Source organism: Sciurus vulgaris (genome assembly GCF_902686455.1).
Source record: "Sciurus vulgaris genome assembly, chromosome: 1".
Classification (NCBI taxonomy): Eukaryota; Metazoa; Chordata; class Mammalia; order Rodentia; family Sciuridae; genus Sciurus; species Sciurus vulgaris.
In genome coordinates this window covers 136,033,098-136,048,047 of record NC_136461.1, presented here as the reverse complement: position 1 = coordinate 136,048,047, position 14,950 = coordinate 136,033,098, and the positions used below count along the sequence as shown (strand labels likewise).

Here is a 14,950-nt window from a genome sequence, read left to right as displayed (position 1 = left end):
GTATGCCCTGATTACTCCGAAAATACAAATATCGAGTTTTAATTACTCTTACAAGATATTGCTGGCATTTTGGGCAGGACAATTCTTCACTGTATGTGGCTGTCCCTCCTTATAGTCTCTTGCTGCCTGCTAAATGGCTCATACACTGCTCCCTTGTTTGGACAGCACCTCAACACATTGACAGAAACCTCCAGAGAAGTGGAAGACCCTGCCCCCAAATAGAGAACCCCTCCCTGCGGTGCTGTCTCTCTTAAAGGCTCTCCCGAAACCCACCTTAAGTGCAAGCTGCACAGTTATACATATATGTGTTAGGGTTCTCTCGAGAAACAGAACCAATAGGATGTATATATATGTATGTATGTGCATTAGTACATACATGAATGCATTGTGTGTGTGTGTGTGAGGAGATTGAGATTATTATAAGGAATTGACTCATATGATTGTAGAGATTGAAAGGCACAGACCCAGGAAAGCCGTCCACGTAAGTTCTACTTTGAGTTTGAGTCCTAGTCTGAAGACAGGACATCACCAATATCCTAGCTTGAAGACAGAGGAAGAAAATTTTTTTTCTACTTAGCCTTTTATTTTATTCAGGTCCTCAGCAGATTAGAGGAGGCCCACCCACATTGGGGAGGTTAATCTGCTTTACTAAGTTTACTAATTCAAGTGTTTATCTCATTCAAAAATTCTTCAGAGAGACATCCAGATACAATGTTTAATAAAATATTTTGGCATCCTATGGCCTAATCTCATTGGCACATAAAATTACCTATCACAATATATAAACATCCAATCTCAGAGCACCTAATCATATGAATTGATCAATAGATCAATAACAGATTTCAGTATAGGTAGAACATTGGGTAGAACATCTAGATAGAACATCAGTGAGGAAACAGAAGACGAGAAGCATTGTAGACCAAATGGACCTGGCAGACACACACAGAACATTCTACCCAACGGCAGCAGAACACACATTCTTCTCAAGCTCGTGGGACATTCCCAGGACAGATCAGATGTTAGGTCACAAAACAAGTCTTAACACATTTAAGATGATTGAAATATCACTTATCCTTTCCACCCACAATGGAATGAAACTAGAAATAATAGCAGAAAGCTGGGAAGTTCAAAGATATAGGGCAATTAAACAACATGCTGTCAGCCAACCAGTGAATTAAATAAGAAATCAAAAGAGAAATTATGAAGTATCTTAAGACAAGTAAGAACAAAACACAACATACACAACAATGTATGGGAGCAAAACAGCATTGAGGGAAGTTCATATAGATAAACGTTAAAAAAGAAGACAGATCTCAGAATAAAAATCCTAATTACACATCAAGGAATTGGAACAAGAAGGGAAGAGTAAATCCAAAGTTAGCAGAAGGCAGGAAGTAATAAAATAGCAAATCCAGGGTGAGGCAGAAATAGGCAGAATTTAGCAGGTGTTGTACAAATGACCTTAATGTCACAGGGTTGACATGCTCCTTCTCCTCTGATGTTTTGATATCTTCCTCTTTATGTTAGGGCAAAATGGAATATGTCTTTGAATTGGATGTTTCAGGAAAAGTGGAAGATGTGGTGGAGACACTGCTTCAGGTAAGCCAGTGTCTTAGCCACTCCCTGGAAGAAGAACTCAAAGCAAACTGAGGCAGAAACTATTTTTTAAAATGACATATTTCCCTATTATCCAAACAGCAATCTCTTTTCTATATACCTGGCAGATTTATTTGAATATGTAGAATGTGCAAACTGTCTATTAGGAAGTAGCCATAAATATATACAAAATAATCTGGGCTATCACCAAGTGATAGAATAATTAGTGTATTTTGTTGCTTCTAAAGAAATACTCCATGCCATCTGAGAAAAAAACTGATCGTGTGTATTTATGATATCGTAGCTTCACAGAGCATCATGCCTTGACAAACTGGGCGACCAAACTGCCATGGTGAGTGTTCCCATTAGTGTCTGTGTGAATTACCTTGTGTCGATATGTTACTCATAAGTACTTAACTTTCATGATTTTTAATGGTTCTCTTCTCATAGATAACAGCTATCTTGCAGTCACGTCTGGCTAGGACATCATTTGACAAAAACAGGTATGTTTTTAATAATTTTGTTTCCTGGTTAGAAAAGCAGTGGACATTGTCATCTATAGATCTCACTGAGCATGTCCAAGATTGATAATGTCATTGTCATCTCACCCCAAACCTGCCCACCCTAGGGGATGCACCGGTCCCAGTTGAGGAGGAATTTGGGGACTTCCTCCACTCTTCACACTTAACATGTCAGTGAGCCGTGTTCATTATGCTCCCTGATCTCTCCAGTATGTCCACTGTGTCTTCACCCTGTGGTTGCCCTTGTTCAGGCCACCTTGACCTCCACCCAGCGTACCTTCACAGCTCTTAGTCCATTTGCCTGACTCAAGTCTTCCCTCTTCATTTGTCCTCTACCCTGGACCTAATGTCATTTTAAATGATGCTATTTCTGAAGGACTTAATTAATCATATCGCTTGCCTGCTTATAGTTCTTCAAGACTCTCCAGGCCTTCAGGATGAGTCTAAACACCTCCCTGTGGGCCCAGCTCTTAGGGGCCAGTTCATTTTTCTGTTCCTAGTATCTAATTGCTTTTGAGCTCTGGGCTCTAGCTGTTTGCATTATGTGAGTTCCTGTCATCTCATGGGTTCTTACCTCAGAGCCCTTGCTCTGCTTAGAACATACACACTCCTCTTTTGCACATAGCTTTCTCGCTTTTCTGATTTCAATTTAGATATCAGTTCTTCTAGAAAGTCTTTCTTGACCCCTCAAGTTGCTTTAAATACTTTTCTGTGGTGCCCCAAAGGGACCTAGAGAGAGTACATACACTCTTACAGTTCTGTTGTTCTTTTCATTGATTTTCTTGGCTTTATTAAGTAAATAGTGTATTTTCTGTAAGTAATAATATTTTTGTATTATCCTATTCTCTTGTTTCTTGCCTTATATTAAGTAAATTTGAGCTGTATATCTCTATCTTCCTCTCTGGACCATTGTGTCAATTACTCTTGACTCATGGTGCCTATTGACACCTGGTGGTTGGTATAAGGCCTCACATCCTGTTTTCCTAGTTTAAATTATATCTTCACTAATCTTGGTCTTATTCACTTTTGTATAAATTTAGAATCAGTTTGTCATTTTCCATAAAAGAAAGTTTGGAACTTTCTGCAGTGACTGCAGAGAATCTGTAGTCTTCTGTTAAATCTTCTTTAAAATCTTCTCTATAATCTTTCCTATCTGATGTTAGATTTATTTCAAATACTTCAGGTTTTTGATGGCATTACAAATGATGTTATTAAAATTTTCATTTTCTGTTGGTGTTGATATATGGGATGCAATAGATGGTTGCGTATTCATCTTTTCATCAACCCTGCTAAACTCCACAATCAATTTCATTAACTTTAGATTCTTTATATGTATAAAATGTTATCTATGAATTACTTGTAGTCTCCATTAGCATTTTTATTTTAGACTTTTGCATTTGTAAGCATTCATTCTTCAGACAGGAGAAAGTATCAGTGGAACAGATTGATTTATGGATTATTATGTTCTAGGCTTTTGCTAGAAGCCTATGTTTATAAATGAGATTTGTTTGTAATATTGTATTAGATTGCTGTCTTTGTGAAATTTGGGAATCAGAATCATCCTGACCTTTGCCCCTATATTTTAATGTGTTAAAGAACTTGCCTGCAAAGCTGGGCAGTAGTCCTATTTTTGTTTTGTTTGCTTCCTTTTCCTTTATGCTCTACAGTATTAATTTTCTTTCCACTTTTGTAGTGGCAGGATATTTTAGGTAATTGGATTGCCAAAGGAAGAATAGTTTTCATTTTAGAAAGGAAAAGAATAAATAATAAGAATCACCTTCCCCTGTCATTTTTCTAAGTAGTGATTTAGACTTCAATTCTGTCCCTCTATATTATATTCTGTTAATTATAAAGAAATTTACTTATTTTGGTGCTGGGGATTTGAACCCAGCATTGAACTTATGCATGCTAAGCATATGCTCTACCACTGAGCTATACCCCCAGCCCAACAAGATTTATTTTCAACCCAGATTTTTAAAGTATTGCCATAAAATATGACAGATTTGGTTGTTTTCATAATAATTTTAAATTCATAAAGCAGAGTAGATTTTTCTTAATATTAGTTCTTTTTAGATATATATGACAGTAGAGTGTATTAGATTTTTTTGATTATATATTTTAGTAGTGGCTAATAGGTCATTTTTTACATTCTTTATTAAAATAGATCTGAACAACAAATATACTTTGAAATGACATTGAAATAATTGTAATTACGTAGTCATAGCCTGTTAAAGTATAGTGTGAATAAATGTCATTTATGTCAAAACTGTTTCTATGACTATTAAAATAGGTCTGAATGACACAAAAAATAGAAAAGTATATGAAGGTAAGAATAGTTTCATGGTCAGTTTATTTTGGGAGGAGTTAGAGTTCATCTAAGGGTGGTTATATGTATTTGCCTTGCCCCTGATACATAATCTCTTTTGTTTTTAAAACATCAAATTTTCATTATATCATAAAATAATATCATCTCTATCTTAGTAGCCAATTTATATTACCACTTTCTTATGTTAAATGTGATTAGACAAATGTCATACAAAGTCACACTATATAGATAAACCTAGAACATAGATCAATTTCTTCCTTTTTTTTTCTTTTTTTTTTTCCTTTTGCTGAAATCACATTTTCAGATTCCAAAGTGTTTCTGAAAAGCTACATATGGAATGCAAAGCAGAAATGGTGACACCTCTGGTGACGAATCCTGGACACGTTTGCATCACAGACACGAACCTATATTTTCAGCCTCTCAATGGGTACCCGGTATGTAGACCCCAGGGTCGGGTGCAGAGCTGCCTCCATCTTTGAACTTGATTTTTCTGGGATCTTGACTTCACAATTACAGTGTCCTCACATTTTGTTGAGGGTCAAAATCACCTTCCCGCTACCCCTCCCAGCACCTATGTATTTTGCAGGTTCCCTATGTAATCCTGGAGCACAATCACCAAAGTTCAAGTTCCTTCAATCTATTTTAGGTCATTCTAGAGTCTCTTGATTTTAGTATTGTAGAAAGAAACCCTGCCGTTCCTGATTTTAAGGGTCAATGGAGATTTCTACCTTTTTATTAGAAAGCACTGCTGAAAGAGACCAAGGAAATACACTACCATTAAAAAGAAATGGATGTTTCCTATATATTCACTTATGTGTATACATAGGAGGGTATTTCTTATTTCTCCTTAATCACAAACACAGCAGATCTGAATGAAGATTTCTTTTATCTTTTTATCTTTTTCTTGAAGAAATACTATGAACCTGCCCTCTTGGTTAGCATGGAGGGGCATGTAGAGATGCCATTTTGGGGGCTCCTTCTATGATCTTTGAAATAATCTTCTCTTTCACAAGGACATTAGACTCACTGGGCCAGAAAGTATACTCAGATTTCTTCACTAAAATCTGTAAAGAGTTGTTGCAAATAAATAAATAAGAAGAGTTGTTATTTCCAGAGAATAGGCTTCTTTTTGGGATGGTTCATTTAAAAAAAAGCAAAAACAAGAAATCCTAACACCCTTTAGCAGTGCAACTTAGAAAACTGAGAATGTTTTCTGCCATAGAAAGCAACATCATGAAAATTCTCCTGATCATGAAAGAACACTAATGCAGCTTGTGCTGTGTGCTGTTTTAGTCAAGGATGGTGCTATACCAACTCCCTCCACTAGGTGGTGAGGCATACTTGCTAAGTTCTCCAGTAGATGGTACACATGACTGGAATGGCGTTCTCTAAATAGTGAAGTGAATTGACTTGGCTACTACCATTACTGTTGCTTAGCTCTTACCCCTCCCAGATCTGAGGGCCAGGATCCTTTACCTGACTGGGATCTTTGAGGCATTTAACTATTGCATTACCTGGCCTCTGCAGGCTCTTCCTCCCTCTCACCTGGAAGCAGGAATGTGGAAGCATTGCCAATTGTAGTACCTCTTGATTCATCTCATTTCTCTCTCATTAGTGCTCTAAGTTCTGGAGTAGCAAGAAAACTTTTTTCTTTGTTAAGAAACAGTTCAAAAAAAAAAAAAAAAAAGAGTTCAGAGGCCCTGCCATATTCCATGTAGTAATTTAGTACACTGTAATTGTTAAGGAGCTATAAAACAGGATTCTAAAATAAAGTATGTCAGTGTATCTGCAAAAAGATAACAAAATTTCTGAGTTGTTATCTATACTAGTCCTTTAATATCCCATATCATCCAACAATCTTGAAATAACCTTAAAGGTAGCTGACTGCATTGTTACTGGGGGGTTACTGACATGGCCAAGGTCATGAAGATAGTGAAAAATAGCAGAACAGAATGTAAAATCAGATATGCCTTGTTCCAAGTTCACTTGTAACAACACATTGGGGAAGAAGTATTTGGCCTTTTTTTCCACCCTGCTCTTTCCTGGTATTAAAGAATAGCTTCTAATTGTGTTAAAATGTTGATGTTTGAGATTATCTTTCTACTTTTTAAAAAGAAACCTGTGGTCCAGATAACACTCCAAGACGTCCGCCGCATTTACAAAAGGAGGCATGGCCTCATGCCCTTGGTGAGTTTGAGTACAATTCTATTTCTTGGTGAATGGTTGTCAGACCTTCAGTTTAGCTGGTGGCTTATTGACTTACAGTTCCTAAGGAATGCTTGATAAGTACAAGTATGTTATGTTGTAAGCACATGGACTCTAATTCTTGTTATTCTTTCTTTTGGATAAACTTGAAATCAACAAAAGAATAGCTCCTTTCTGTAAATAAGAGGTTTCCTTGTGGAAATGTTTCTTTTGTTTCAAGATCTAGAGGTCTAGAGTGCCCCTAAGTCTCTCACCCCTGAGTTCTCAGAGTTTCTAGGCTTAGGCTAAAATTATGAATGCAGACCTAATCCAGCACTCTTCCTTGCCACCTGTTCACTGCAGCTCATTCTCAGAGTAGAATTTGGAAGATATTATGAAGGTAACTCTTCAGTAGAACTGTGGTATAGTCATAGTTAACTTATATCAGCTCAACCTTTGGTCTTGGTGACAGAAATAGATAATATAATCATTTAAATCATATGGGCTGTTCTTCCCACCATTCCCCTGAATAAGCATATGTCTGAATTTCTGTTTATCTTACTTACTTTAGAAACCATTCCTTACTGAAGGTATTTCGATGTTACATCAATATATAGTTATTTTATTTTCTCCTTGGAAGATCAACCAGTGACTTCATTACAGAAGTATTGTGGAATTTTAATTCTCATTTTCTGTGTTTTCAAATTGTGAAATATAACTTTTGCTGCCTATGTAAATACTGATACTACTTTACACTGCCTTTCCAGTGGTAATAGAGAATCAGGTAAACAGATACTGTTAAAAATCTCCTTCTCTGAGTATAGAGATCAGTCAGATAGAGAAGAAATAAATACTGATTAAGTGCCTTCTTTGTCATTTGCCATGATAATCTCTGTGAGGTGAATGATCTTATATTTTAATAATAAAGAAATTGAGATTTAAAGAATTAGCTTCCTAAGTTTCCTAGCTAGTAAATGAAGAAAACCTGAATTTGAACCTAGAACATGTCTGGTCATTCATCTTTAGTCCGTTCCTGCCCTAAATCCCCTTGTCTGCACAATATTTATAAAGCTCATAGTTTTCTGAAAAATAATTGTACTTTATTAATTGAATGGGTTACTCAGTTACCACTTTGTTAAATATACATAATTATTTGTAGAGAAAGCTAAATTTATGTGTCTGAAAAAGATCTTGAAGGCATGGATAAGTTAATTTTGAATTTCAAAGTAATAAGTTCATGAAAGGTATTATCAATGCAAGCATTCAACACCAAAGAGAATTTTATAGTTTACTTGAAATGCATGTGCTATTCTCAGGAAGTTTATAAATACAACATACATAAATATAGAGAGACATATCTGTATCCTTGAGTCAAATTATAGGTGGAAAACAAGTTGTAAAAATCAAAAATACAGATATGTGACTGAAAAGTTTTTGTAATTAGGCACTTACTCTGGGATTGCAAGATAAGCCTGGTACCATTTGTTCTACTCTTTTGTTTCTGAATTACAGGGCCTGGAAGTGTTCTGCACAGAAGACAATCTGTGTTCTGACATCTACCTGAAATTCTATGAGCCTCAAGATCGAGATGACCTCTATTTTTACATTGCCACATACCTAGGTTTGCTGTTCACCCTTCATCTTGTCTTTTCATGTGAAGGTGGTTTAACTCCTGAGGAGCTGGGATAGCACCAAGGAGGAGAAAGATGCTCTATCTAGAACCACCTCCCCATTGGTGCTACTTACTTCTCATCAGTAACTATAGTTGTCAAAATAATATCTTAAAAACTGAGGGATATATACATTCATTTTGGTAATAGTTCATTCCACTTGAGTATTTTTAAAAATCTTGATAAATGTGTTTAAATGTTTTTACTATTTTAATGATCTCCAACTTGAATAGATTATAATGAATCTTCCCAAGTATTTTTTATACTGTCATGTCTTATGGTAGTTTATGAAAACCAGGACTGAATTTCTTAATGTGAGACAGTGATGTATCCAGTGATATGATTGTGATCACTGATTTTGGTCTTAATCACAGAGCTGCAAAACCACACAGAAGGATCACATAAACCTTCTGATATAGCACCGTCAGACTAAAAATCACTTTTCATTAATGATGATTGCTTAACCTTTATTGAATTTCCTTGCCTCTATCAGAGGGACACCTGTATTTTTCTTATCGAGCATATGCTTTTTTTAATAAGTTGCATTACTAAAATAAACTTATTATTTACAAAGTTGCTAGATTACTAGAATGATTTTTAAAAATGAATGTTGGGGTTTTACTAATACTATCTTAATTTTGTTTGTTCTTCTAGCATACAGTGTATCCATTTATGAGATACATAGTGAAGTACATTTTCCCTTACCAATTGAATTTACACTCAAAGAAGGATAGTTTGCTTGCAAAAAGGAGTATATATTATTTTACATTAGGTTTATAATTACATTTTTTTAATTCATTGAACTATTTAAGTGAACTTAATACATGTCTAAGCTTTGCTACAAAGTTTGCTTTTATTTTTTGGTTCCTGAATTATTTTATTTTATTTTTTTCTAATTATAATAAGACTACAGCAAAAAAATCAGCTTCCATGATGAATCCTAAAATACCAAGTCAAAAACCTTTCCATGATCTAAAACATCTGTCTTCTCTCAAGCCTTCAGTTCCCTTTGAATTTTTTCCTAAGATTGTACTTTTTCAGAAGTGGCAAAAGGGGAGGGGGAGAATTTTGATTTTTGAAGCCCTTTCCTAGTATCTGATTGGAAAAGATACTTGTTAAAAGTAAATATGAATATCAAATTAACATGAATTCAATTGCTTGATTTAATTGCATCCAGTAAAAAACTGATAGCAGAATTTTCTGAACAAAATGAAAACCCTACTTGTAGGAGGACAGTTGGTTTGTTCCACGCTGTGAGACTAAAGTTCTCATTGGTACATGTTATCTGCGATTCCATTTTTGCAGTCAGAGGCCTCTCTGGTTCTTCCGGTTTGAGAATTGGTCCTCCTGCCAAAATTTTTTTTTTCTTTAACAGTTTCTTTTCTTTTTCTTAGTCCTCATGTACATGATATGTAATTGTTGACTGATTAGTATTAGTATACCTCTTCCAGATCTAAAAGAAAACCAAAGGATAGTTTTTTTTTTCTGATTCCATAAAAAGTGAAGATAATAAACCTTCACAAATGACCACTGGTTTTAAAAATGCACTAGAACTCAGCACATTTGGAATGATCGTTTATTATTTATTGTATAAATATCTGGTTGCCTTTTAATATTTATATATTTGCTCTGTAATTTTATATTTGTTTAGGTTATATTATATTTTTATGGTTAGATACTAGTAGCTCAGTATATTTAATAACTTACCCTCCTAGATCGTAGAGATACTCATGTTCAGTTCAGCTACTGCTTTGTGAAAACAAATCAACAGCCTACTTTTCTTTTTCTTAAAACATGTTTCAGAAATTTGTGGGAGGGTCTACATTTTAAGCATGTAGTTTTTACATACTAAGTGAATGCCAGCCAGCCATTTGCAGAGTGAAGTGACAGACTCTGGGCCTTTCTTCCTTCAGAGCACCACATGGCAGAGCACACTGCTGAGAGCTACATGCTGCAGTGGCAGCGGGGGCACCTTTCCAACTACCAGTACCTCCTCCACCTCAACAACCTGGCTGACCGCAGCTGCAATGACCTCTCCCAGTATCCCGTGTTTCCATGGGTAATCAGTGATTATTACAGCTCAGAACTAGGTAAATGCTATGCATGGGTTTTGATAGAACTTAGTTGGCAGCAGTCGTTCTTTATTGTTTTTAAAGGAAACAATTCTACTTTAGAATTGTGATGTCATACATGAGCAAATTAGAACTCATTACAGTTTTATTACTTAACATCACCAATTTCTATTCCAAGATACTGGATAAATGTTCCATAAGTCATATAAATGTTTTTTCCACCATATCTCTTGAAGGAGACACAGAAAATATGTGTGTAATTTTTATCTGGTGTTAATATTGTTTTCTATAAATACCAAGTTTGAAATATTTAAGCTTTTCATTGAAAATCTTGACTCAGTTCATCTTATTATTTTAAAATTCATTTTGAAAATGGTGATTACCAAAAGAAATTTAACTCTTTATTAGGTAATATTTAATCAAAGAAGGAAATAGAAATCATCCATATTTGTATAACTGAGACATAACCATTTTAACTTTGTGGTCTATGTACTTTTTTTTGCTCCCTCAAATTATTAAAAATGTAATCACATTGTAATTTTATTATGTAAATTTTTTTAATTATACATTGTGGAACAATGAGTTCCTTTTGACAGTTCACTAAATTGAACCTTTGTCATGGAAAGAGATAAAAAAATTTTTAGGAATATGAAAATTTATATCTCATAATATTCAGGTCCCTAGTTTTCAAATTATGCTAATATCACAGAATAATAATATTCACTGTCATCCAAACATAGGAAAGACGTCTTGATAGAATTACTTTTTATGTTTCTTTAATTTCTTCTTGTTTTACTTAGAGTACAGTTTTTTTGTTTTTAGAAACCTTTTTTTAAAAAAATCAATTTTATTGATTTTTGTCAACGCTGTTACTCTTATATGGATTTTGCTAACCTTTTTATGATAGCTTTATAAATAACAAATGCTGTACTTCTTATGAATTTATATTGATTGTTTTAAAAAACTATTGTAAAAATAAAAGTGTGAATTTGAATCAATTTAATAGGATGATGGCATAAGCTGAAGTTATTTGTTCATATCTACAGATTTGTCAAATCCAGGAACCTTTCGTGACCTTAGTAAGCCTGTGGGAGCCTTGAATAAGGAACGTCTGGAGAGACTGCTGGTACTGGAGGGGGGTTCTTGGTTTTGTGAGCCACAGCCTGTGTTTCCACAGTCACTGAAATTCATTTCTCCCAGACTTTGGGGAGGTGTACCAGGAGTGACTCACTAGACCCTACATTATGTGGTTTTTCACCCCTTTTCCACCATGAGTGTTCCCCAATTGCATTTTTGATCTACAATTCAGGAAGTAGGAGGGTAACCTGTTTAAGACTTACCGAATTATTTTCATGAAGGCGTTCAATGGTAAATGGCAGAAGGGATGCATGAAATCAGGTCTATTTCATCCAGCCCCAACACCGTTACCACAAAGTGAAGGAAACCAAAATTTTTGTGACAGGAATGCTGTTAGTCACAGTTATTCCTTCCCTCTTAGAAACTTCTGTTTTTCCTATCTAAGAGGGAAATTAAAGAATGTAATGTATCTGTGCCATGATCTCTTAGATTTTTACCTGAGTCAATTACTACTTTATAGCCAACACTTAGCACTGTTTTTCTTCCTATATTATAGACACGCTACGAAGAAATGCCTGAACCAAAGTTCATGTATGGAAGTCACTACTCTTCCCCAGGTTATGTGCTATTTTATCTTGTTAGAATTGGTAAGATTCTTCAGCATTACCCTGAGTTACATTTTATGTTTCTTCCTGAAATGTCTCTGTGATCTGACGTAACCTGATTTTTTTTCCCTCTAGCACCAGAATATATGCTGTGCCTACAGAATGGAAGATTTGATAATGCAGATAGAATGTTCAACAGGTTTGATATCAATGCCTCCCCATTTTTAACATTTTGATTACGTATGCACAGCGAGTTTGTTTTAAAATACTAGACATAAACAAAAACATGAATATTAAAAATCACTATTTCTTATAACTTTTCCTTTCAGGATTTTTCAAAATATATGTGCATGAATGTGTATATAAATGAGAGAACATATTTTAAATATAGATTTTTCTCCTGGTTTTTTATAGCCTATTAGATCTTGACATTTCCCCCATATTATTAGCTATTCTCTAAAATAGTGATTTTAAAAATTATTATATCACATTCTAACATGTCATAAATTATTTCAACTATCTTTCTCTGTCGTTGGACATTTAGATTGTTTCCAACATTTTATCATTCTTAATTCTGCTATAAATTGATTCTAACTTTCTGAAGGCAGGAAATGAGGGTGGGAAATATTATTTACAGTAATATTTCCTTTAAAAAATAAAAACATAAAGAAGTAAATTTACTTGGAATCTCACCATGCTGATATGATAGTCATTGTTAATCTTTTGGTTTATGTCTATACACATACTTTTAAATGAGCTATTAAAACAGTTGGGCTGATCTTTTAATCCTTGAATGGGTCCAGTATGTGTGTGTGTTGTCTAATGGTATGGACTCAAACTCCACACTCATCCCTCTGTGACCCCAAAAGAAGTTACATCAGCTCCTTGAGCCCCAATTTTCTCTTCCATTGAAGGGGGATATTCACTCATGTGGATGTTGAGAACTGTGAGTGAATGAGAAAAATGAGTTCATATAAGTAAAGAGTAGAACAGTAGTTGTTGCATAGGTGGGTGCATAGGGAGCTCTGCTGTTGCTATTTCTGTAGCTCAGATTTAACATGAGATTTTTTTCCATATTCAGTATTGCAGAAACCTGGAAAAACTGTTTGGATGGTGCGACAGATTTTAAAGAGGTGAGCAGTACATACTGATGATTCACAGGGCTTGCAGTTTCTAACTTCATTAAAAAGGTTACTGTTTTCTTTTTTCCCCTGGAACTTTCAGTTGATTCCAGAATTCTATGGTGATGATGTCAGCTTTTTAGTCAATAGTCTGAAGTTGGATTTGGGGAAGAGACAAGGAGGACAGATGGTTGATGATGTAGAACTTCCCCTGTGGGCCTCAAGTGAGTACCTTCTTGTAGGGATTGTGTTATGTACATTCTTTACCGAGTAATGCAATTTCAGTGTCATTATTTTCTTGCTTCAGTTTTTAAAAGTAACAGTATTATTTTATAAATAAGTCAATATCTTTAGTCTGTTCCATCCAGAAGTATTCTGAGTCTATGATATAAAAACATTCATATGTATTTGAGAGAACTAAAGATTGGAAAAATGATTCTTACCACTTCCCTCTTCCCTCTCCCCACAAAATGTACATTTCATGTGGGAGGGAAAATCTCATTAAGAAATATACACCTCCTGCCTATCCTAGAAGTTTGATTTGCATAGAGACAGACAAAAGAGAGTAAATGTGATGGAGTCTGCATCAGGTTTTGATTGAGTCTAATTTGATAGGTCCTGAGGACTTTCTCCAGAAGAGCAAGGATGCACTGGAAAGCAATTATGTATCAGAGCATCTCCATGAATGGATTGATCTGATATTTGGCTACAAGCAAAAAGGGAATGATGCTGTTGGGGCCCATAATGGTATGTTATATTCATTAAAATTTCAATTAGGTTTTATTGAGGAGGAAAGCAAACAAAGAAAAATAAGGTTAGAGCAATCAAACATTTCTTTAGCAGAAGCATCTTATATCAAAAAATAGTGGTCACTGGCTCCATGACTGGGTTAGATACAGAGTAACCAAGGAGGTAGGGCTTTTGCCTAAACAACAACTGCTGCACTGTGGTCTCAGTGATCCCTTGGTATCTATGGGTAATTGGTTCCAGGACCCCCTGTGGTTACCAAAACCTGTGGATGGTTAAGAGTTCCTTATGTAAAATGGTGTTGTGTTTGCAAATAACCTTACATACGTCATCCTGCATATTTAAATCATCTCTAGATTACTTATAACACCAAATACAATGTAAATTCTGTGTAAATAACTGTTATATTGTTTAGAGAATAATAAAAGAAAAAATCCTGTACCTGTTTAGTATAGATGCAGTTCTTTCTTTCAAATATATGCAGTTGGTTGAATCCACAGATGCGAAATCCACAGATACAGAGGGCTTACTGTACTTTCCATCCCATTTAATAATGTCAATTAAAACTTAGTAAAATTGGATAGAACAGCAACCTCAATTCTTATGAAGGGCCCCAGAGTTTCTTTTTAATTAAACAGAAAGAAAGTAGCCACAGTATACCTCCTCTTCAGCTTCTGTGCTTATCTTACTCCACCTTTCTGTGTCAATAACAAGAAACTGAAGCTGGAAATTCAGACCTCAGTTCTCATATGGAAGTGCAGTCTCAGACTAAACACTGACTCAGGCTCCCCTTAAGGAGAAAATAATGCTGACTGAGATACACTAAGATAACAAGTCAACTAATCAGCCAATTAGATTTTTGTTCATCAACAGATAATAGTTCAAGTTAATATTTACTCAGTTTATAGTAGTATGTTTTGCCAAGTGCAAATCAGTCTCTTTGAATACAGTTTTAAGTTGTTAGATTGCTTGTTTAAATTCTGAACAGGGTGTGAATAGTATACCTAAATAGTACATCTTTAAATAGTGTT

General features: G+C 35.0%; 1 protein-coding gene across 2 annotated transcripts in view; it reads left to right on the top strand.

The window, feature by feature from the left end:
- NSMAF (neutral sphingomyelinase activation associated factor) overlaps positions 1 to 14,950 on the top strand; it is a 54,340-nt gene that overhangs the window by 23,347 nt on the left and 16,043 nt on the right. For both annotated transcript variants that reach the window (XM_079116622.1, XM_079116621.1), the window contains exons 7-19: positions 1,528 to 1,599; positions 1,901 to 1,948; positions 2,047 to 2,099; positions 4,748 to 4,877; positions 6,559 to 6,630; positions 8,140 to 8,248; positions 10,211 to 10,387; positions 11,416 to 11,495; positions 12,003 to 12,093; positions 12,187 to 12,250; positions 13,133 to 13,184; positions 13,276 to 13,396; positions 13,788 to 13,919. In XM_079116622.1, coding sequence (XP_078972748.1) covers positions 1,528 to 1,599; positions 1,901 to 1,948; positions 2,047 to 2,099; positions 4,748 to 4,877; positions 6,559 to 6,630; positions 8,140 to 8,248; positions 10,211 to 10,387; positions 11,416 to 11,495; positions 12,003 to 12,093; positions 12,187 to 12,250; positions 13,133 to 13,184; positions 13,276 to 13,396; positions 13,788 to 13,919 — 1,201 coding nt within the window. The remainder of the gene's footprint in view (positions 1 to 1,527; positions 1,600 to 1,900; positions 1,949 to 2,046; positions 2,100 to 4,747; positions 4,878 to 6,558; positions 6,631 to 8,139; positions 8,249 to 10,210; positions 10,388 to 11,415; positions 11,496 to 12,002; positions 12,094 to 12,186; positions 12,251 to 13,132; positions 13,185 to 13,275; positions 13,397 to 13,787; positions 13,920 to 14,950) is intronic.